The following is a 24,452-nucleotide window of genomic DNA, read 5'->3' as shown; positions in this document are numbered from 1 at the left end:
GCCACGAGTGCTGATCATCCTTGCTAGTTCTGATGAACGCTCTAAGAGCGGCATTACAAGCAAATGGGCTTTCGTTCCGACCTGGGCGCGCCGTTCGAACCAAAATAATGGAATATGCTTTGTGATATACACCGTAAAACGACCGGCAGACGGCGTGGAATATAAAGATGATGGACTAGGTCCACTCGAAAGAATGGCAGCTATTGCGTGATATTGGGACTATCTAAACGACCAAGTTCGAATACGGCCCTACTTGCGTTGCATAGGTCCGCATCCCCAGAACTCGGTTATAGCGAGGATGATCAGAGGTCTGCTAGTGCCGCCGAACCCCCTCCATTTCAGAGGAATTAGGTGCGGTCTCTCCGCGTTCGGTCCGGTACTGTACAAGTACAGGATCAGGTCCTTCCCGTCAACTGATGGTCAAAGAATGTACCTGTGCGCTGCAGAACAGCCGCCACACCATCTTATCCTGCTGTAAGGCCGCAGGTCACACCCGCAACCACCTCTGATTCGACAGATGATCTAGCCCTTCAATGTCGTTCGTCATCATGGGTCTTCGCAGTTCCTGCCATTTCCCTGAGGTTTGTGAGAGATCGTAATGAGCGCTGGTGCGGAGTTCTAAAGACATCTAATGCACCGTCAAATCCCCACGACTCTGCCGCCATTGTATCAATCCGCAGCTATGATGAGATCAACTTTCTAAGGTCCTATCCCAAATATGAACAGATAGCCGCAGCTGCATGGGCTTCCGGAAATATGGGACCTCGTGTTGGCCATCAATTGTTTGACTATCAAAGACATACAAAAATGTACTATCTATACCTCTGAGGGAAAATCTCGAATTTTTCATTGAACTAGACAAGAGTTCTCAGATGAGTACGCTTTTGGGCTATTCTCAATGATTCTAAGCGTTTTGTACGGCACATGCCCGCACTCAGCATATCTAACGGCTTCGGGTACGGCTCCCACACACGCGCCAATCAAGAGCTCTATAGTATATTTGGCATCGTCTGTTCATCGTCTCATAGCCAAATACTACAGGATGAAAATCACAAGGAAGATGTCGGATAACAATGCACCGGGGTATCTGTCGATGTATCGCACCGGTGGTGTCCCGTTACGCCTCCAGCAATCCCGTCATCTCTGACCAGACTGCGGAACCTGGCAGAACAGCCTCATCTGCCGGCAATCGATGTTACCTCGCTTAGGGCCAGGGTGTTGCCATCCAACAGGCGAAACTCACCGGCTGTTATCTGCATCCTAAAATCCAAGTGGTATGCCACTATTAGCGTCTTATCAAAAGGATCTTGGTTGCAACCATGAGCAGCCATAATCTTGAGTGACATGTAGTTGATGTGGTCACCATGGAGGCTGAAAACCAGATATAGCGAACGCATATCAAGGCTAAAACAGCAATCATGCTTGCCTTCTGAAAGTGTGCATACTTCAGTCACATTTTTCGCCCGCAACCATTCCTCAGGACTGCTTCTCCTCCCCCCTTTTGCTCTCTTGGTGGGCAGTCGGAACCGCACCGCAGCCCACCATTAGAGCTGTCGACCGGTCTCTTACTCGCTTCGACGACAGTCGTTATAGTGCACATGGCTTACAAGGTTCTTCACCGATGTTGCATCGCTTCTTTGCGTCTCCATAATTAAATAGTACGCTACGCGCCGGGCAAGACATCTGCAAGCCGGGACGCAACGATTTCATCAACATGTGAAAATTTGGGTGGATGCAACCGTCGAGAACACGACCCTCAAATTTGCACGGGCCAACCCGACGTACTAAAGAACATGCTCCAAAATGATAGGGACCACAACCTCAAGCCAACTAGCCATCGAATCATATAACCAATGCCGGACCGCGTCCCGTCCCCCATGATTGCTGGAATAGCCAAGCCTGGCCGTTGCTGAAAGTCCGGAACCGAACGTTGGGCTCGGAAGATTATTCTTTCTTACTTGCCTCTGCCTTATTTCCCTTCTCAGAAGACTTGCAGAGCGAGAGCGAATTCTGAATATGTTCTACACCGTCTGTCAATCTCCACCGGCTTCGATTTCCGGCATCTGCTATCTACTGTCCCGCCGCAAAAAAAAAAAGCCCCCTACTCCGCTTCCCCTCCGCTTCCCTTACCCCTCCGAGCGGGTGAGGTAACACGGCTTAGGTGATCCTGCGGCATGGCTCTGGAACTGCTGATCAACAGCTAAACTGTCCCAGGTGAAATTGTCGGGTCCGGAAGCAACTCCCTTTATGGCAACCCGGTCACCGCCCCTGCTGCGTGCTTCCTCTAAATCGGTTCTCCTGCCGAGTTGACCGGGGCTGGGGATGGTGGAACTTTTATGTCTTGACAGGCTGTCAGAAATGATATCATGGATAGACCCAAAGAGCGCCTAACACTATGCGCCCGCCTGATTCAAGTCAAATCCGTGTTGCGGTCATGAGATGGCGATAGAGAGGTTTGACCCTTTGGAGCACTCATGCCTGGTCTACCTAATCAGGCGGTTACTCGGACGCCTTTGGTGCCCTCCCAAGCTTTCAGAAGCAGAGAGTGTAACACTCTTATCGGTTCTGTCATCTCGTCTATTGTCTAACTAACCATTCGTGGTATTCTACTGTACAGTTGAAGCAAAAGGGCTAAGCTCTGCTGACAATGCGTCACAACGGCGTGGGTTCCGCTTCCCCGCCTATCATCGTGCAGGCCCTTCTCTTTGTATCATCTTATCATTCATTGAATGAGATCCATCTTAGAGCACACAATTGCAGCGTCTTCCCATCTAACCAATCATCTCTCACGGCGCGTCCTCAGAATAACGTCAAGCCCCTCTTAAAGTTTTCGCTATCTGGGGACCGCCGTGATGCGAGTACACTTGAGTGAAATTGGCGGTGTGCGAATAAACGATCGGACTTGAGACCCCGTGGAATGAACCACATTTGCGCATACTGCAGGTGAATGAAGAATGATGGTTCGCATTTCTCAATCTCTCCACCTCTGCCTCCACTTCCCGCTGGTGCTGCCGGGCTATGGGCTCGCTCCCGGGTCACCGATTTAATCTTGAGCCGGGAGCGCGTCGCTTGCTGGGACCAGGTCGGTGTCTTCAACAACCGCGTCTCTGGGATCAGGATCCTCCTGCGCCGCCGACGATTCCGACGGCGCCTTAGCGTTCTTGTCAAGACCCTTCATCTCCAAGACGTCATCCTGGCTCTTCTCCTTCTCCTGGAAAGAGAATGCGTCAGAGAGATTGACCGCGACGAAAGTCTTCGGCAGTTTGACCCTGCATCTCTCGTGTTAGCGCACGGCCTCCACTTTTTGACCGGCGACCTTCCCTTCGTCACCGCCAGATGTCATGATATTCTGGGCAGGAAGGAGGGAGAAACTTACTGATGGAATTTAGCACGGAGGGTCTCGATCACTGCCTTCCAATCAATGTGCGGCGTCAAGCTCCTCCTCGGGGCGCAGCTGATGCAATGCCTGCTGTCGAGCTGGATGTCCAGGGGGTCGTAGATATGGCATCCCGGACTGATGGTGATGCGAATGCTATATGCAAACGTGGGGATTGCACAGCCCTCTTGTTGGGGCGGTTTGGTCTCCGACTCGTAGAGTTCAAAGCAGATTTGGGAGAGGTAGTCGAGCTCCGGGATGGTGCTGCGCTTGATCTTCGTCTCGATGCCGCCTTCCAGGATGCAGTTGAGCAAGGTGTAGATGTGTGACTCCTTGGTAAAGTAGAAGAAAGACTTGGCATCGTCTGATGCTTGCATCTCCTCGAGGTCCTGGACAATCTCCTTCAGGAGCGGCAGCGAGGTCAGGAGCCCAATCTCAAGCTTTTCACTGTCCGAGATGCCGTACTCCTGCGGACAGATGAAGTCGAAGAGGACCTTGGCAAGCTGATACAGCTCTCGTAAAGGCTCGAATCGAGCATCAGTCTTGGCTTTAGTCTGACTGTTACCCTGATACAGATGGAAGTACTGCTCGGGCGGTTCAACACCAGCGTGGCGCAGATTGTTCATCCAGGACCGTCTGCGGAACATCCGCCTGACCGAACGCGGTTGCCCATCAACGCGCTCGCCCTCCCGTGATACAGATGCCGATGTTTCGCTTCGAGATTCCTTGGAGTCTTCAGAAGACTTGCTGGAAGCGTGCTCGCTGTTGTCCTTCTGTGGCGCCTTGGTGTCTTTCCCGCTGGAAGGGGCAATGCCGTATTCGTCCTCAAGCATGGTCTTGGGTGGAGTGAACACCCATTCGAGGAATTGCCGATTGTGTAGAGCATCAAACTTCATGGTGTCGTAGAGCTCGGAGATCTTGCTGGGATCAACCTTGTCTCCATCACAAAACTCCTGGAAAAGCTTCTCCCACCGCTCCCTGAAGAGTTCGGCGTCCTCGCCGCAACACCATCGCGCTTGTATGTTATTGACTGCATTGACTTGCGATAGAGATGAAGAAGCGGAGCCTTCAGATGGCGGAGGGCCGTTGAGCTTTTCAACGCTCGGGTTGGAGATCGCGGTAAGGGAGTTTACAGCGCCACTATATAGCTTGCTGTAATTGTGTTGCAAAACTCGGCGGTGGAAATTCATGAGCTGCACCACTCGTGTCTGCACCTCCGCTGGTTCAGGCATGTTGGGCGGCCATGCAAATTGCGACGGCCGCTCATTGCCCTTTCGTAGCAAACCCTTCAGCTTCTTCTTTACCTTGTCCATTTCATCTTTCGCAGCATTAGAATCGTCTAGCAGGTCCTTTCGGATTGTTATGAAGTCCTCAGACACGTCTTTTTGACCCAGGAAGGATGCTGCCCATATTTGGGCACTGGTGGTCACCCGCCGTTCTGAAGAGCTGTATACGTGGACCTCATCCAAGATATCACGGTTCAGCAAACGGAAATCATTACGCATGTTCTCGCCCAGCTCCTGCGCTTGATAGCGAGCGGAGTGCGTTGGCTCTCCACCCCATTTCACAATGAGTTGGAGCTTGTCGAGCACCAAGCTATTCTCAGCAGCGGTGAACTTTGACATTGTGACGCCTGATAAGGAGTCGTGCCGCTTTGGCTGTCGTGGGCGAGAATCAGACTCAGCCTCTGACTGTGAGGCCTCTGCAGGCGTTACTTCTTCGACTGCCTTGACCTTCTCTTTCTCGGAGACCTTCTTTTCGTCGACTGGTGCCATCTCATCTGTCTTCTTCTTTCGGAACATGGGTTTGATCTGGACCTTGGTTCCCGGCCAGCTGCCCTTCTTGACAAGTACATTGCGAAGAGATTTCAGCTTTGCGCGATCTTCGATGCCTGCTCGCATGGCTATGTCGACGGCATCAAGAACGCTTGCCAAGGCAGGCTCGCCAATCAATAATACCTCTTCTTGGTGACCCCTGAGAAGCTCAATGAACGGTTCAGTGTGGAAGGTGAACTTGTACTTTTGCTTTGGAGTGCGATCGGCATGTCGAATAACCGAGACAATGCCCTTTAGCTTCCAGGAATGCTTGGGCGGAGGTGGAGGTGGTGTCTCCTCGCTCTCTTCAACATCATTTTCGGGGAGAAGCGCCGGAGTCGCTGGCACTGTGGAGGGAGTTGTTGATGGCACAGATTTCGTTACAGACTCAGGGAGTTGGCTTATTAGGGGACTGGTTGAGGCACTCTGCAATTTCGAGGCCACCGTGCTCTCTGACTTGGGAGTGGGCACAGCGGGAGGTGCCGTCAGCTCACCAGCCTTCTTCTCTTGCGATGGCTTCTCGCCTGACACAGAGGCTGCGCTAGACGGGATCTTCGGAGCGTTAGGCTGATTTGGTAGCATTCCGGAGAGAGGAGTAGGCTCTTTCTCCTTGATGCCTAGGCCGGTCTTGACCATCGGATCTACCTCAGAGGCAGCTGGAGATGGAATCGGCGGCGTGAGTCCTCCTCTTCGGACTTTCTCCTTGATAAACATCTCCTTCAAGATGTTCGCACAGTGATCATAGTAGTCCTCATTGTCCTTGACGAAGCTCCATCCATTGACGTCGATCACGTAGCTCTTGCCACCAGCCCGGAGAAGATCGAAACCACACACACGTTGTCCAAAAACGGTAGAGATCTTGCTGGCCATTTCTTTCTCCTCGGTGGTAAGGGCCGTCACGTACCGAACCTCCTTTCCATGAGTGTTGCGGCGCACGACACCGTCGACAACCGGCGACTTCCTTGTCTCAGCATGGCAATAAGTAGGACCCACGGTGTACGCCTTGACATCCTCGGCGTTGTCTACCTTCATAAATTTCTCATAGATGAAACTACCGTCCGGTTGAGTGATGGCTCTTGGGACGATCAAATCTTCGACAAATTCAGAGCTCTTGTTTCCAATCTTTCTAAAGAGCTTCCGCGCGCCACCACCGGCCGATTGGGGGAAGTAAATAATAATATTGTGATCTTCCCCACTGGTAGGCTTCTCAACGAACGGCTTCTTCAACAAAGCTCCATCCACACTAAGGATGTCACCGTTGTCGAGAAGCTCAACTTTGCGGGGCGCTTGGCTCTTATCGGGTTCAGTGGGGGTAGGCTCAAATGAGATACCCGTGATATCTTTAATGTGTTTTGTGATATCAGGAGTCAAAAGTTTGGGACCGCCGTCGCGGCTAACCTCCAAGCGTTGCGGTGAGGGCACGCCAACCCTGTCAAGTAAACGGAGGCAGATACGTCTGTCCCACAGGATCTTTTGCATAGGCACATCATTGACACAGAAAGGCTTGCGAGCCTTCACGTATGCAATGGCTTTGTCGAGCGGGAACCCATCTGAGTAGAACGATATTAAGTAGTCACTTTATTTCATTAGTTGCATTTCCTTCTCGTGCCTTCAAGTACCGTTTCCACAGCGACTGCAGGTATTGTTTCAGGGGCAGGTTCACTTACCACATGGGCCAGTTCTCAATATCTAATCCACGTTAGCCAGGCCTAAGATCATGAATATGTTATGATAGGGTCTTACCTTCATCCAGAATGACTTTGTCTCCAAATACGACCACATCAAATTCTCGATTCGCTATCAACCTATTAAGAATATTTCTGCTAGGTTTACTTCTCGCCTTGACGTCTAACGCGCAGACACCGATCACGCCCCAGGGAGCAGGCTTGACTGTAAGCTGAGTTAGACTCCTTTCTCTACCCAGCTTTCTTCCCGAGCGGACAGACGAACCCTCTTCTTTTTCCACACGCTGGTGAGGTCCCCTGTCACTGCTCGGGCTGTGGCTGCTAGCCGCGGTACTACCGCTGAAGCGACGTTTCGCCCGGCTGCGTGATCGAGTCGGCTGCGGCGGCCGCGGTGTGCTCGTGGGGTCGGACCTTGGAGTCGGCAGGGTGTTTCGTTTGATGATGTCGCCTAGGGGGTGGTGATGGGATTCCCTCGGGGCCAGATGGCCACCGCCTGACCCCTGACTGTTAGTCGTCACTGTCACATTGGACACGACGGTCTCGCCCTGGGGAGGGTTGGCCGGTTTCCCAGTCGAAGCCATCAGGCCTGATACTGTACGGTGCACGGTTCCGCCAACACCACTGTCTGAGCCGTTTGCTGATCCTGCTGAGCTGGGTACGCCGCGAGCAGAAGCCATCGAGTACATAGACGAGACGCTCATGCGCTTAGCATCGGTCTCGGAGAAGGAACCTCTGGAGGAGGGCAGGGCAGGCTCGGGAAGCTGCCTGTGCAGTATCGTGTCTTGGCTGTTCCCTGCTTGGAGACGAGGAGTGTCGAACTCGTCCTCTACGGCTGAGAGGCCTGGTTCGTCTCGAGATGTCTGACTGAAGGTTCGACGGCGATCCTGAGCTCTGACGGGGTTCAGGTCTTCGCTCCCAGCCTCGGAATGGGACGATTCACGCCTGCTCTGGGGGAGAGAAGGTCGAGGGCTCTTCACAGGTCGGGACAATGGTGGGGGCATGGACAGACTAGCTCGTTCGGCGTGGGCCTCAGTGGTGCCAGGCTCAGCATGCCGGCTCTTGCGACTGGCCACGGTGACTTGGGCCGAGGCGGACGAGGACAGGTTGTGGGACAGGGACGAGGTGCGGTGGGTTTTGCTGCGTGGCCGTGGAGAGGTCGAGGCCTGCGGCTCTGTAGTGGAGGAGGAGAACGAGGATGGCTCTTGGAGCGCACCGGTGCTGGATGGATGTGCTGCTGGAATCGGTATTGGTGCTGCCGCCGGTGGGTTCTGCGGTGGTGGCGGGACTGAGGTAGGTGTTGGGCCACCGTCTACAGAGAGTCTGGTGCTAAAACTGAGCCGGCCACCGGAGCTTGTTGAGCTAGGGGGGTCCATCTGGTCAGACAGGCCGTGGACGGCGCCAACACAGCGCACGAGAAGCGGAGCAGACTGGCGGATAGGATAGCCTTTGCTGGCACTGGGTCAGTGAAGCTTGAGTGGTCTGGGCCGGTCAAGGTCAAAAATCAATGTCAAGGTCAAGGTGAATCCAAGGTTGGTTGCATTGGGTTTAGACTAAAGGTATAATCCAGAAAGGGAACCACGTCAGAACACTGAGAAGCTTGCATGTGAAAAGAGACTTCCACGTTTCTGTTGAGCTGGGCACGTGCAGCTCTAATAGGTCTCTGGGAGGTCTCAAGGCCGATAACCCCTTAGATTTAGTGAGGAAATGGCCTGAAGGGATGGTCTGGCGATCAATTGAAATGTGAATGAGGGCCGAGTCGGGAGTGTTAGGCTGGGTTAGATCACCTCTTAGTTTTGCTGCTTGGACTTGAGATGCTGTCCTGTACAGTACATGTACCACCAAATGGAAGACCAGGATAACCTGGGTAGGCTATGACGTGCGTGGGTGGCTTTCGCTCTCTGACAGGGAGGCGTACAGAGAGAAAGAGAGAAAAAAACGAGTCGGGAAAAGTTGCCCCACCAAAGCCGGCAGTATTCTGGTCCAGTCGGTCCCCAGGAAAAAAGGTAAGCGGTGAGCACGGCGGGGCATTGAAGTCTTCCAAGTTGCAGGGATACGGATACTTCACCGCTGTACAACCAACAGTAATGGCTATTCACCTACCAGGTGATGGGTGTGGACTTGGAACATGATGCAAAATTGCAGTCTATATGGACGCTGATTTGTTGTGTTTACTCCTGGAATGTCATTGATCGAATGTTATAAGACACTTTCAGGCATTCATAGTGATGCATTTGATGGAGACGGTAGACCATATTTTGAGATTTTACACTCTGCGCATGCTATCCTCCAGGGCTGTAGACAATCAAGTACTTTCTCCATGGTTGAGGGACGAAGTAGTCGCTCAAATTTCTCACCCTGAATCTCAGTCTCCCTTGTTCTCTTATATTCTGAATGGAATGCCTGGCTTCATATTACTTTCCCAATGCAGGTGCAGGTAGGTGTGGATGCCCACCTGGGCAGATCCAGGTGGTGCATTCACATCTTATCGCTCTTATCGATAAGCCCCAAAAAAGGCAGCATCCACCAAAAATTTCTCGAGTCGCAAGTCTTGAGCTACGCCCATGGTCATACATAGGAAAGCCGAGAGTACGCATTTGTGACTCAACCTCGGCATCAATTGATTCTCCTGGCCGTTGAGCCTTGATGGAATCCAAGATGCCTCATTCAGAGTCCGACGGGCGCCTGATGAAGCGCCAAAGGCGCGATGCGGTGCAGAAAACTCAGGGCGGTGCACCGCCGACGGGCACATCAAGGATCTTTGCACCTTTCAGGGTATGTTTTGTGCCGTTTGAATGCAATAGAACGTGCAATTCTGACATCCTAAAATAGACGGTCGGACTGGTCTCTCCAACAGACGTTCCATTCACCTCGATTCCCATGGGCAAGACCACCTTTCAGATTACCACCTCTGTTGGCCGATCTCTTCAGACCTACGACCTCAAGCGCGGTCTGAATCTTGTCTTCATCACGCGACCTCAGACACCTACCGACATCACAGCTACATACGCCTGGAAGGAGAAGGTCTTCGCTGCATGGGGAGGCGGCAGTCATGGCAGCAGTCAGGGCGTTTGGGTTTTTCAGAGGGGCAAGAAGGTAGCTGAGCTCGAAGCAACCGGCAACGCTGACCAGCCAATACGCCAAATTCTTATATTCGGATCATGGATCATTGGTTGCGCCCTGACGAGGATTGAAGTCTGGAAGACATCAACGTTTGAGCACTACACGACTCTGCACACCGTAGGCGCAAAGGGCGACAATGAGCTCACAGGAGGAATCTGCAACATGCCAACCTATCTGAACAAGATATTTGTCGGACGACGAGACGGCTGGGTCGAGATTTGGAACGTTAGCACGGGGAAGCTCGTCTACACCATTCTGCCCCCATCGCCAAAAGCCGGCGCTGTTACTTGTCTCGAGCCTACACCTGCGCTTTCTCTTCTGGCCATCTCCTATTCCAACGGTCCGCTTGTCATCCAGAACGTCCGAACTGATAAAGCAGTCGTGCAACTCAACGCTGGAACAGATGAAGCCCCCGTGACTACAATATCCTTTCGCACGGACGGACAAGGGGCAGGACAAGATGGCAGAAAAGACGGCGTTATGGCTACTGCCACCGCAAAGAACGGAGACATCACCTTCTGGGATCTTAACAAGGGCGGGAGGGTAATGGGAGTTCTGAGAAGCGCTCATAACCCACCCGTACATGATGGGCCGGATGTTCGAGGTGGAGTGAGCAAGATCGAATTCCTGCCCGGACAGCCAGTTGTTGTTACAAGCGGCCTAGACAACTCACTCAAGTCTTGGATCTTTGACGAAACCCCTTTCTCACCAATACCACGCATTCTTCATACCCGAAGTGGTCATGCTGGCCCGGTTAAAACCCTGCAGTTTCTCCCCTCTGACTTTGACGGTTCTGAGGGAGGCAATAAGTGGCTACTTAGTGGTGGCCAGGACAGGAGTTTGTGGGGCTGGAGTCTGCGTCGTGACGGCCAAAGCACAGAGCTGAGCCAAGGAAACATTCGCAAGAAGGCAAAGAAAATTGGTATCCTTTCAACGGCAGCCCTGAGCCATGGTCCCACAACTACGCTGGATGATCTTAAAGCTCCCGAGATCACATGCATCGCATCCTCTTTGAACCGAGACGGCGGTATAGGCGCAATGCCTGGCAACCAGCCGATCTGGCAGAAGGGTCATGGCCAGAAAAAGCCACTGGATGCTGAGATCAGTGGCATGACCGGATGGGAAAGCGTCGTCACAGCACACAAAAATGACCCTTTTGCAAGAACGTGGTTCTGGGGAAGGAAGAGAGCAGGCCGTTGGGCTTTCCAGACTGGTGATGGCCTAAATGTGTCAAATGTGGCAATCAGCCCATGCGGCACGTTCGCGGTCGTGGGCTCGGAGGGCGGCAGCGTGGACATGTTCAACCTGCAGTCAGGGCTGCATCGGCAAAGGTTTCCTTCTCGATTGACGCCTGCTCAAGCAAGGCAGCTGAAGATGCAGCAGCTAAGGCAAACAGACAATGTGTCGCAATTGCAGTCCAGATCAAATCCTGGTTTCACACCAGGAATGGGGAAACACACAAAGGCTGTCACCGGCATTGTAGTTGACTCCATGAACAAGCTGGTCATAACATGTTCACTGGACGGCACGATCAAGTTCTGGGATTTCCTTACCGGTAATCTGGTAGAACAGCTGGACTGGGCCCCGATGACGGCCATCACAGGATGTCGATATCATGCCGCAAATGACCTTATTGCTTTCTCATGCGACGATGGATCCATCCGCGTTGTGGACATTGAGACGAAAAAGACGATTAGAGAATTTTGGGGGTGCCAAGGCGGCATCAATGATTTCTGCTTCTCAAACGATGGGCGCTGGGTCATTGCCGCATCACAAGACGCCGTCCTGCGGGTGTGGGACTTACCAACCAGTCATCTCATTGACGCCATCCGATTAGAGAAGCCGTGCACGGCACTGGCATTCTCTGTGACGGGAGAGTACCTCGCAGCCGCTACCGAAGGTCAACTAGGTGTCCATATCTGGACGAACCGTGCTGTATTCAAGCACGTGCCTACGAGACAGATCTCTGAGAGGGAAATAGCTCAGATCGCGGGGCCCACCACTTCAGGCGAGGGTGGACAGGGCTTGATCGAAGCTGCTTACGAAGAGGATGTGGATGTCGAAGAAGATGACACCGTTGTAGCACCCACGCTTGATCAGCTGAGCGCCGATATGATGACCTTGAGTCTGGTGCCCAAGAGCCGCTGGCAGACACTTCTACATTTGGACATCATCAAGCAGAGGAACAAACCGACAGAGGCACCCAAAGCCCCTGAGAAGGCACCCTTCTTTTTGCCATCAACGGTGAACGGCTCCAAGCCTGGTGATAGATCAAACGCCGTTGTACCCCTGGAGAGCGACGAACCTAGGTCCCGAATCACGAAGCTTGATCGCAGCCGCTCGGAAGAAGCATTCACGTCAAAACTGCGCCATGGCGCGGAGACAGGAGACTACAGCGGGTTCATCGAGTATCTAAAGTCATTATCTCCCTCAACAGCTGACCTCGAACTCCGGTCCTTGTCGATCGGGATGAACAGAGAGGACGAGTCTAACGAACTACTACACTTCATCCATGCGTTGACTGCTCGTCTTATCGCAAGGCGGGATTACGAGCTGACGCAGGCTTGGATGACGGTGTTCTTGCGTCTACATTTCGATCTTATCATCGAGAATGAGGTCTTACTGAAGGCGCTTGCTGAGTGGAAGCAGCGACAAGAGCAGGAGAAGGCTCGGCTCGACCATCTCGTTGGTTACTGTGGCGGCGTTGTCTCATTCTTGAGAAATCCAAGAACTTAGACGACTAATTGCTGTATATATTCAGACTAGGCCTAGAGCATTTTATACCATGAGATAATATATCCATATCTATTATCAGAGTATATATAGAAGACCAGACTGAAGTGTTATCTAGTCTACAAAAGGCTACTGTCTAGTTGTATCATTGTCTTTCTGTCTTTTTTTCTTAGCTTAGTATGGCGAATTTACTTCCGAGTACCCAGTCTCGGGAGTCTAACTGGCAGAATCAACAAGACCGTAATGACCGCCAAAGCAACGAGACAAATGAATGTAAGTCGAAGAGCGGCTTCGTAGCTTCTAATAACCTGGGTTTGATATTCGGGGCTCAAAGACCGAATCGCCTCCACGGACTTCCGCACTTGTCTGATAACGGTTTCCTTCTCAGGCCCGTCCACATACGCCTCCAGGTACCAGACCAGCGCATTCTGCACAACGAGGCTACTACTTGCGACGCCAATGATAAGTCCGATCGAGCGCCACAGGAGCAGCGTGCTGGTGGTGACGGCTTGCGCCTGCTGTTCACTTGCCGCGAGGACGGCGATGAACGTGCCAGGAGCCTGGAACCCCTGCCCGGCGCTGGTGGGCAGGAGACACAGCAGGTAGAGCCATTCCGGCCACCCGGGGCGCATTGTGGCAAGAACAATGGTGCCAAATAGGTACATGACTGCGCCCAGAACAAGGGGCCACTTCAGACGCTTCGTGTACGTGATGAGGAAGCCGGTCGCGGCGCCGACGAGAGAGGCGAACCCGGACGGCAGGGCCAGCCGCAGACCGGAGTTGGTTGCTGATGAGAGGAGCACACCTTGGAAGAACAATGGCACGTTGAAGAAGATTGCAAATTGCATGATACACCCCAGGAAATTTGAGAGAATTAGGTTGCCGTGCGGCGACTTGCCGATAAGGTGTGGCGGCATGACAGGGCGTTGTGCTTTCGTCTCAATGTGTAGGAAGATCGGGAATGATAATGCAGCAATGACGATAGATGAGATAATGAACGGATGCGACCCTTTGCCTTGTCAGCACTGATGAATAATGGCATCACGCAGTGACAGTGAATTCTCAACTTACAAGGTAGTACGTTGCCTCCAAGACTCTGTCATATCCAGTCAGCACATGCCTAGGAGTTGAGAAAGGTACAATGAGACTCACCAAACCAAGAATGAGGAAGATGATGGCAATTGTCAGCAGTATGGAGCCTTTGATGTCAAATGTCTTTAACACAGTCCAAATACTCTCTGGCTCGCGACCATACAGGCCAAGATCTGCTGGCAGAGCGAACATGGCCACAATAGTCAATATGAATAAGAATGGCACCTGCACTCCAAATTCCCATCGCCATCCCCATGAGTCTGCCATCACGCCCCCTAGTGCAGCCCCCAATGCGGCCCCAATGCCAAAGATGATGTTGAAAATTGATTGGTATGATCCTCGGCGTCTAGGGTGGTGCCGTTAGTATCATGATACGAATGTTGTAGGTTAAATAGGCATCTACTCAATAGGAATGAGATCTGAGATCACAATGCCCGCCAAGGCGAACATGATTCCTGCGCCAAACCCGCACATGGCTCTGGCAAGAATGATGGAAAGCAGGCTTTGCGCCAGAGCGCACCAAAGTGTTCCCACGGTGATGATGCCAAGGGCAATGATAAAAGGTATTTTGCGACCAGAACTGTCCGTGATCCGGCCAACCAGTGGCTGCATTATGGTCGAAGTCAGGAGATAGGCTGTCGAGAGCCATGAGGCGCTGTTAGCGCTCTTGAAGTGCGACATGATGATAGGATGGCTAGACGCGATGATAGTAGTATCAAAAATCGAGATGAAAAAGGTGATGTTTATCACAATAAAGATGACCCAGAACCGTTTGACGCTGATGCCATTGAGGAATGGGGTGTCGCTCGCTGGTAAAACCGTTATCTCTTCAGAGGTGCCTTCGGTCTCCTCCTCATCTTCGCGAGTTGTCTTTGCTGCAGGATCAATTCTCTGAGTTCTCACACCATTGGCATGGTCGTCTGTGTCAATTAGACCTGTTCCATCGCTGCCGCCAATTTCAACATCTCGTAGAAGAGGGCTTCGTTCGTCTGGTTCTGCCATTGAGTCGTCGTGAGGTTCTCTAGAAACCATAGTAGATGATCACGAAGTTGTGTGTAGAGATAACTGGATGGCAAACTCAAAGGGTTCATCAGGTTTTCAATATGAGAACGGTGGATGATGCACGTAACCGTTTAATTATCGAAGTCTAAAACTCCACGGCGGCGAAGAGGCGATGTTCCGGCTTACGGAAAGTCGTCATTTCAAAGCATATTTGGGCTCTCCGTAAAGTTGTTGGACTTTAGGGCATGGGATCCTCGGACTCTGCATGTAACCCCAACCAGAAACGATTGGCGCTGCAGGATGTACCTTGCGAAATCCCTCCAAGCCATCTATTAAGATAAGATGTCAGCACTTGCCTACATAGATTTCCGTGGGAGACGCATGCTTTACATGCCTGATCCGTAATCCGCATCTATGCGGGGCTGGCCACGGACTTCCAAGTCTACTATAATGTACCGATAATACACAAGTAATGCACGCCATTTGTGCCAGTGCTTACGACGGAGCGCTTTCATTGTCCGCGAAAGAAGAATACTTGACAGCGATGCCAAGAATTTTGCTCCTACCGACATCACGCAATCGACTCCTACAATACGTTACACTACTTTCATCCCGTATTGGGGACATCAATTTAATATCCCAACAGCCCCCGTAGGCTGACTTAAGGTAATAGTTTGTTGCGATAGCTTAAGGACGTGAATGGACTGTTTCCCGATAATGTAAAAGGTTCGTGGCATAGCTGTTATCATCGTAGTCTTTGCAACCGTATAGACCACGTTCTTTAAATGGTTGTGAGTTGACACAGAGACCTGGAATTATAATAAAGTTATCCGAATGCCCATGCAGATTTCTCACAATACTGAAGAGTTGTTTCCATGAGTCCATGTGAGCAGTCATCAACATATTTATCCCTTTCGTGTAGATGGAACTTTCTATTTAGTTTCTCCCTGTTATGACACGGCAATTGGAGGACTCTCGCCCGCTTAATTCACGTGCTGCGACACCGCTCTTGCTCACTAGATGTATGCTTATCTGGATCTTATAACAGAGGCCTAGGGGTGGATTTACCTTCCAACCTTTTTCGACAGGTTGGCTGTCTATAGTCAGGGGCGTGTATGTTGTATTGATTATCCTGGAACACAGAACCGAGACTCTACTATCAACTCATTTTTATTTTGTTTGATTCTCTATGAAGGTACCGGTGCTGATATATATAATGTGTTGTTAGCATTCTCGTAACTAACAACTCAAATGTTTGTAATCTTGCTTGATTTAATCGAACCTTTGGGGTGACTCTATCTCTAGTCGATCAATGTGATACTTTCTACTCTACAATAAATGTTATATCGCTATAGGGTGTTTTCGAGTAAGAGTTATTATTGATTCTGGACATAAGGGCGACACTTAGCGATTTTTGTGTAGCTTGAACGTGCATTTAGAGTAGAATGGAGTTGGCCTGATTACTATACAAGCCCCAAATTATTGGAAAGTGACAGCTAGTCTAGTTACAGCGAGCATAGCATAACTCTCGTCATTCACACCCAAAGCAACGACGAATGCGTATGCCGCGTCCGGATATGGAGTATTATTAAAACCTATCATGCCTACATTCTGGTGCCCCAGATGGAATAAAGACTCCACTAAGCTCTAGCAGCACTGCGGAGGGTGGCGAAAGGCCACAGTAGCACGATAGTGCGCAGAGATCAACATCCAGCAGACCATCGCACAACTGGACACTCGCTCAAGTCCAGGCACGAACTTTGAATTGCAGATCCACCACTTCCATAATCAACTCCGATCCATCCAAACTATGAAGAGAGGCCTGAGGGTCTTTTACCTCCCTGCCAGAGATCTAGAGAGCTCATGCTTCCTAAAACTTACTATGTCCTTCGCCTTCGGGGTTCATTTCAGAGGAGCCGTTAGTTGTATCATCCACGTTCCTCTCTAGGCCTGGGCTGAGGTCAGTACTGGTCTTCATGTTTTCCGTTCGCAAGGACTCTTGTTGGTGGTGGCTCATATTGCGGCGGCCAGTTTTGAATCTCGCCCATGGTGCTCCGAATCCGAAGTGTGGGTCCGGAAGCACCCACGGCTCCGGAAGTTCCTGCGGGTCCGGAGGAAGTTCCCCTATTACCGCACTCATCACTCACTCCAAGCCTTGCGGGTTGAGGAAATTCTACAAGAACAATAGTCACTAGACTGCTATGATTTATAATCATGGACAGAGCTTTTGAGCCAATTCACCCGACTTTACATAAGATTCGGACTTCGCACTTTTTGAAATTCCTCTTAACTCCCAATATGATCCTAACGGACTTTGAACGTTCCTTCTGCAACTAAGGGCGATAGAAACTTATCCCAATGAGGCAATATATGTCACTATATAACAGTACATACAAAACATTTGGACTAGACAGGAGACGGCAAAATGCAAAACACTTATAATCAGAACGTCGGTGAAGTAACAATTACAGTAAGCTGAGCGGTATGGCCGAGAAGTTGATCGTTGTTATTGGTGCCACAGGCAACCAAGGAGGCTCTGTCGTACAAACCTTCCTCGAGCTGGCAGAATGGAAAATCCGTGGCTTGACGCGCAATGTAGGAAGCTCGTCGGCAAAAACCCTCCAACTGAAGGGCGTGGAAATGGTCAGTGCAGACTTAGACGATGTGACAAGCCTGGAAGCAGCCTTCCGGGGTGCCAGCGTTATCTTCGCCGTAACTGATTTCTGGACCGGTTTCCGTAATCCGGCCAACTCCTCAAAAGTTGCACCTGGTCAAACTTTGCTCGAATGGGCCCACGACTATGAGTTGCAGCAAGGAAAGAACATATTTGAGGCAGCTTCGGGCGTCAAGGGACTGGAACGTCTGATCTTTTCGGCTCTGTCGTACGCGACAAAGTGGTCAAAGGGCAAGACGCCCCATGTCTACCACTTTGATAGCGAAGCCAGAGCAGTTGAGTATGCGCAAACCCAATACCCGGAGTTGATGAAGAAGACCAGCCTAATCCAGATTGGCATGTACCTGACCAATATGCTCTTAATGCCCCATTACCAGCCAAGGAAGGTACGGGAATTGCTCTTCTTCAACTTAAAAGGTTGAGCGAATTCATATTAACAATAAAATGATTGGCAGGATGCAAACGGGGTCTACGTATTCGAGGCCAAGCTAGCTCCCAATCGCAAGATACCCTTCATCGCGACAATCGAGGATACGGGCCCACTTACGAAGGCCCTTGTCGACAACGAGCCTGGTAAGCATCTTCTTGCCTACCGCGAAGAAATGTCGTTCAATGAATTTGCCGAGGCCTGGGGGCATGTTCACGGCGTGAAAGCTACATACGAGCTTTCGGGCCCCAACAGTGGGTGGGCTAATCTTCCTGATGATATCCGCCTCGATATCGAGGACGGTGCGGCTTACATCTCCGAGTTTGGCTATGATGGTGGCGATCCCAGTATTATCCATCCATCCGAGGTAGATCTGGTCCTGGGTTTGACATACGATCGAAATGTTGCTAACACTGGTATACAAAGGTCGGTGTGCATCTCCCATCTGTAGAGGATTGGATTAAGAAGCAAAATTGGAGTGCGGTTCTTTAGTCGGATCTCGGAAAGTAACAAAGTCAACGTACTCTTCAAGCGAGCTGCACACTTTTCACTAGAACGCGTAACTAGACTATTAATGACAGCATCAGATACTCAAAATTATCACCTAGTTTGGATGACATGGTCTGAATTAAGTGGGTAATAAATCAAGACCTCGTAAGTGGTATACTCCTTGACATGTGCTCTCACCTGGGATCTCAACGTTCCATGCCAATCAATCAGTGGCCACTCGTCAGGCCTCGTACATCGTTTCGTGTTCATCAGAGTCGACAACGCAATTTACTGTCAATTATCTACAAACTAACTATTCCTGACGTACTATAGCCTATATTCAGTTGTCCAGTGCCTGCCACGATGGGCGAGAAAAAGCTCTCTTGGTCCAAGCCTCAAAATTTGGCCTGGAGATTATTTCACCCTCAAGACCAAGCTTGGCCAAGTATGGAACCCACGGCAAGTGATACAAATCCACAAGGGTAAAAACCTAGAGAATGATTAGCCTCCTTCAATATCAGACTGATTTTGAAGCGGGTGTTTGCTGCTGTATTTTCTTACATCCCCAGCAAGATAATGCCTGTTAGCCAAGATCGTTTCGTAATGGTCTAAAAGAGTCGCTAATGTAGAACGAAAACGTGCCACAAGGACAGGATCAGGATTTGTATCACCCTGACCCGAGAACCTTTACAGAAAACAGAGTATAAGCCTTTGGATTATAAAACAGCAATTGTTTTGATCACTTACTTCTTGAACATGAGCTCGAACGCCAAGCCGAAAATAGTTGGCTGGAAGTAGGAGTATTCAATGCTCAGAGCCTGCTCAAAAATACCAATGTCGGCCGCAGTTCCTTGACCGTCTCTTTGAAGTTCATGCCCTTGCCCATACTTGGCGAGTAAATATCTGCAGATCGCCCTCGACTCAAACAACCGAAACCCATCGTCATCGATTGCAGGAATGAGCCCGAATGGGTGATGTTCTTGGATGTACTCAGGATTCTGCAAGCGGTCTGAATAAGTGTATCAAGAGTCCGGAATTTCTGACCTACCTTATGCTCGCCAATTTCCAATTTTATGTCCGATAATTCGTACTCAAGGCCGAGTTCAGAAAGCATCATAAGCACTCGCTGTGTGCAGCTTGACTGACGCGAGCCGTAAAGCTTGATTGCCATGATTAGAGATTTGTAGGGAGACCGAGATAGAGGGATTTTATAGGATAGTAAAATGTCCGAAATTTGGTCCTGTATCATGACAATAAATACATCATTTGAAAGAAGAATAAATAAGTGAATCAATAACAGCTGCCAGGCACGTCGCTGATAGGTCCACACGAGTCATAACGATCCCTGGTGGATATTCGGACTTCGGTGACCTCTTTGGTCCGGCTCAAGCACTAATAACCTAAGCATGTTATCGGACTGGGACAGCGCGAATCGTTTAGCTTGCCCTGTCGCTGATAGGTAGGTAATTGGGTTGCTTGTAAAACCAGCGCTCAACTGCGAGGATTTTCGAGCCATGGTGATAAAGCTCTTCACAAGATTAGCAGAGCTCCGCTGATAAATCAGAGTCGACGTAAGCCGAAACCGGACGGGTCTGCCCAGGAAATAGAATGTCCTTGTAATTCCTTTCCATTCTGGTGCTTAATTCAAATATAAACTCTGCTTCATTTTCCACCGAAAGTTTCCGATTCGACATTAGGTTATACGATGCTTATAACCGTTCAATATGCAAACTACACCCAGTCAATGTAGATCGAGGCTTTAAACGGTTCGAAGCTGCCTTCTTTATGAACCTCTCAACCATTAGCTTATGATTTCCTTATCTGTGGGTGAAGAACACTGCTCAGTAAGCATTGGTCTAGACTCAATGTTTCAAGCTACTCAACATTTGTGAGCCGGGTTGTTGTTTTAAGCTTACATGGAGCTGATTTACATATAATCACCTCGCATTTTCAGCTAAACTGCACGACTTCCCAATCGGAGAAATATAATTGTGTTTCGTCCCACCATATCGATCAGGTCTGAGCCTCTGTTAGGCTATTACCGGCAACCTTGACCAACAAGATGGCTTCTCCCGTCCACCTTCAACTGCTCGTAGTTCCCTAGCCTACATTTGAAGGTTGTTTAACTTTAGCTGTGCTAAGTGACTAATTATAGTCATGCAAATCTAATGGTCGCTCATCCTTGGTGACATTATAAATTGAAGACAAGTCGCAACAAGTATCACTTGGTTATGATGTTTTTGCTTTTAGATCACGTATACTTGCGCAACTAGTACTAGAATTTCGTTTCTGCAGCAGTCCAGAATGGTGAGTACAACACGATGAGGTGACTGCACCTGTTATTGACGACTGTCACAGAGAGGCAGACTTTCTAGCTCAGCGATCGCGACACTCTTGGTAGCTCTCCTGTTCACAGGACCAATCACCGCAACTCCCTTGCAGAGTCCTAATTCTGCTGTCAAGCTAGAAGTGCGCGACAGCTCTGGATGCTACGGCTCCAACCACTGCAGCTGCTTTGCCCCAGACCATGCCCTCACACTCGCCAAACAAGCCTGCAAGAACCTTAATGTTGGATTAATTCCAAACGGACAGACCAAAGGGACTTGGCAATACGAGGATAACGGCACTGGATTCTATGTGTATGTCGGCTTCACATCGAATAAGTCTGGTGGATGGTATGTCGACACGAATTTTTGTAATAATCTTGTGAGGGACATCATAAATTCATGTACCGACAAGGACTTCGGGACTACGAATGGTGGCTTTTGGAACTATGACAATCAGGGAGTCGCAAATGTTGATACTGGGCCGGACAAGCAAAGTAAATCTCGCCGCGGTGCTACTTGCTGAGGTTGATTATCACTTCAACCGAGGCTCTTGATGCTCTGATGGCTCGTTAGTCAATGTCTTTTTGTTTCTACCAATAATTTACATGGATTTGGTATATGCTTGGCCACCAACACGCATTGCTGGAACCAATCAATTAGTTCAAGGGAATTAGAGCTGAGCAAAGCCTCACTCATATGAACCAACAGTGGCAATTCCGGGTAATTCAAGGGTTGACTCTCTTCGCCCAATTGTCAATCAAAGAACCAGTCGTGTATAAAACACAATTGAATTGGCATTGAAGTGCGTATACACGTTCACATAGTGGTTATTGGGCACCTCTTTATGTTGAATCTCCCAGGGCCTAAGTAAAAGGCTACTGGCGTGTAACCAAACTGGAATACGAGTTCAAGGGTTGGAGCGTACCCTTCTTAGAGCGTGCCGAGACAGTATAACTGATACAGCATCTTATTCTGTACTACCAGTTTCTTGGACCTGTACCTCATTGCCGTTCGCCCCTTCTTGGTGTTGCTTATGTTGGGGTGTCAGGGAATACTTAAAACAACTGGGCTGCGTTCGACTGCAATGACCTGGCGCACGCAACTCGCAGGCAGCAATCCGGGCAATATAAGAACAATAAGCTTTCCACTTTTGGATCAGACGTCATGACAAGCAATAGCGTTTGCTAACAAGGACATCATGTGGAACACCATCCTGTCGTCAACTTCCTCTCTCGTTGTCACTGCCACAAACATCCTAGCCTTGACCACGCCATTCATCCAACCTTCAAGATGCGGAGCAATATCATCCACGACGAGTGTTATAACAAGTTTTTTCTGGGGCAACTATACCGAGACAACACTCCAGATAGTCATTTCGGATACGGCCGATCCTCGTTTCTCTACCTGCCAGCCAACTGGATGGACCGACGTCGTGCCTGAGAGCCGATTTTCATTCAGCCCGGCTGTCTGCCCTAATGACTGGACTGCATACCAACTCGAAGCCACCGGGGCAGAATTCAAGTCATCTATTAGCACAGCGTATTGCTGCACAAGGTACACAATCACAGTTTTTCGCTTGCAGATGGATCCGACTGACTAGTGATCTTAAAGAGGATACTCGTTTAACTCCCCAGGCATTGACATCGAAATAGACGGCATTTCTTTCCCCGCTTGTTTCAGCGATATGAGTGCGACTTTGTCATTGACAGATTCCATTTGGCAAGCCGACACAATGTTCCCCAATGGTATACGAATTTACAATGCATATCACATTTCATGGAGGCTTCCGATAGCGCAACGCTTTCTCCTCGGCCTCCTAAGCTGCCCTGTAGCGTTCTGGTGAAAACATGGGTACCGGGAAACACCGTTCCCGACTCTTGTTGCCCTCGCAACGTCGACAACGACACGAGCCTACCAAGCCCGGCTCTGGGATTCTTCTTGATGGTAGGTTTACCCATCATCATCGTTTCGTTGGCGGCGGCATCCGGTGGCTACTGTTGCTATCGGTGTCGGAAGGAACACAGCGGGAAGATAGCGAAGCAAGGTCAGGTTCAACTAGTCCGAGTTGTTCATATGTAGGAATTCTGTTGTCATGAAGTCGAATGTTCGTTTAATTATCAGTAATATTAATATAGAGCCAGCTCATCAGTCTGATGGTTATCTAGCACACAATCTGTGGAGTTCATAATTAGCGCTGGGTGTGTCATTCGAGACTAGTACAGTCCTTTCTATTGCAATTTTGGTGTGCTAGGTTGAGAAATCTGCACCTATGTAGGAAGAGTCATCCTTTTTCTTATATCTTTGAAAAGTGCGTTCAACTTGGCTCACATATATATTGATCAGTGACTGTTATGATATGTTCGCGAGTTGAACGAGAGATTCTCTGAACTTTTAAAGCGGTAATATCTGGTGGGGGGATAGTGACTAACTCAACTACCAGACTAGACAGACAGAGCCTCAGACTAACTAAGAGGTAATGAGTTTTACATCACATCAAGCTTATTGTTAGGAGATGCCAACATGTTGTCTGAGTTGACTCTTCAACCGTCGCTAGCCACACCAAAACATGCACAGATCACTACATTAGTCAGGCAGTCTCTTTCTAATATCAATCTGTATCGCCCTCTTATGGCTATTGCTTTATCGGTGTTTTGCTCAATTTCAATATGGCGTCCGAATTGTCTATCTCAGCAACATAGCATGACTTGTAATATAGACATTATGGACGCTTCTAGACTGTGTGGCTTCAGTGTAACCGTCTCTCCTGAAGAATTCCGCCGAGTAGCTGAAGTGAGGCTATGCAAATCCGCCATGGGGCTTTTATTTACTTCGGGGTAACTTGGGGAAACACCTCGTAGCCTTGAGTCAAAATGGGTAATCTTGCATGTGATCAAACTGAACCTGCAAAGGAGTGGGCACTGTATTAATGAGAGAAGATCGTCATCGTTATCACTTAGGTAATTACCAGTAGTAAGCTCTACTAAGGTGGGACATATTAGCCCTCAAAGACACACATAGACTCTCATAAAACAGTGAACTTTGACAATAAGCATGATCAGTGATGCGTCAGATTAAAAAGGTATAGGGAACTAGTGATTATTGGCTTTGCGCTTTGCAATCCGCCTTACTCGAGAATTTGTTAGCTGACTCGAGCTTCCTGGGCGGACGTCACGCCAAGGCAAGAGGATGCAGAAGTACTGCACCGCAGATGGTGTTGGCCCCCCATGCCGAGATACCGGACACTACTCGGCTATCCTGATAATTGCCGCCCAAAACAGCTCTCTTTTACGTACCTCTTTAGCGGGGGTCGACATGGTTTCGCAGCTCCCCACGCAGCTGTAGCAGCGGTGCTATGACCATAATGGGAGGTGCCCCATTGCATCGCAGGCCAGCCGCCCAATGAGCAGGCTCTTGAAGCTCTTGGTATTCTTGGAAGAAGAACTAGAAGTCTACAGCGGTAGCAAGCGCATCTCCAACCCGTCTCCGGCCCTGCGCCGGCGGCCTTGGTACTCGGTGGCTGGCCAACTGGAGCCGCCGCAATCGAAGCAAAGGCCAAGCAAAAGGATGGAGTCCCCGATGCAATGGGCCGATGAGCATTCCCGGCACAGGACAGCACAGTACAGTACCCTGCCCACACTACGAGTAGATAGCTACAGTAGATAGCCCAACGTAACATTGTACTGTGCGATCATGTATGTGTATGTGTATGTGAT

At 50.0% G+C, this 24,452-nt stretch overlaps 4 protein-coding genes across 4 annotated transcripts; 2 read left to right on the top strand and 2 right to left on the bottom strand.

The window, feature by feature from the left end:
• Positions 1 to 3,043: 3,043 nt before the first annotated feature.
• UCRPA7_5517 (putative cortical actin cytoskeleton protein asp1 protein) lies at positions 3,044 to 6,939 on the bottom strand (the record flags this gene model as incomplete). Its single annotated transcript, XM_007918064.1, has 4 exons — positions 3,044 to 3,269; positions 3,377 to 6,740; positions 6,858 to 6,879; positions 6,934 to 6,939. 4 exons carry the CDS (start codon positions 6,937 to 6,939, stop codon positions 3,044 to 3,046), a joined length of 3,618 nt encoding a protein of 1,205 aa, XP_007916255.1.
• A 2,591-nt stretch (positions 6,940 to 9,530) lies between these two features.
• Positions 9,531 to 12,731, top strand: UCRPA7_5516 (putative wd repeat containing protein 36 protein; the record flags this gene model as incomplete). The annotated part of the gene is made up of 2 exons (XM_007918063.1): positions 9,531 to 9,647; positions 9,705 to 12,731. 2 exons carry the CDS (start codon positions 9,531 to 9,533, stop codon positions 12,729 to 12,731), a joined length of 3,144 nt encoding a protein of 1,047 aa, XP_007916254.1.
• A 185-nt stretch (positions 12,732 to 12,916) lies between these two features.
• On the bottom strand, positions 12,917 to 14,087 carry UCRPA7_5515 (putative major facilitator superfamily transporter protein; the record flags this gene model as incomplete). The annotated part of the gene is made up of 3 exons (XM_007918062.1): positions 12,917 to 13,737; positions 13,800 to 13,824; positions 13,881 to 14,087. The coding sequence occupies 3 exons, from the start codon at positions 14,085 to 14,087 to the stop codon at positions 12,917 to 12,919; spliced, it is 1,053 nt and encodes a 350-aa protein (XP_007916253.1).
• A 3,219-nt stretch (positions 14,088 to 17,306) lies between these two features.
• UCRPA7_5514 (putative -like family protein) lies at positions 17,307 to 18,374 on the top strand (the record flags this gene model as incomplete). The annotated part of the gene is made up of 2 exons (XM_007918061.1): positions 17,307 to 17,882; positions 17,952 to 18,374. The coding sequence occupies 2 exons, from the start codon at positions 17,307 to 17,309 to the stop codon at positions 18,372 to 18,374; spliced, it is 999 nt and encodes a 332-aa protein (XP_007916252.1).
• Between the last annotated feature and the right edge of the window lie 6,078 nt (positions 18,375 to 24,452).

Source organism: Phaeoacremonium minimum (assembly GCF_000392275.1).
Source record: "Phaeoacremonium minimum UCRPA7 unplaced genomic scaffold PA7_03_scaffold_415, whole genome shotgun sequence".
Classification (NCBI taxonomy): domain Eukaryota; kingdom Fungi; phylum Ascomycota; class Sordariomycetes; order Togniniales; family Togniniaceae; genus Phaeoacremonium; species Phaeoacremonium minimum.
The sequence above is the reverse complement of the archived record's forward strand: the minus strand, read 5'-3'. Positions and strand labels throughout refer to the sequence as shown.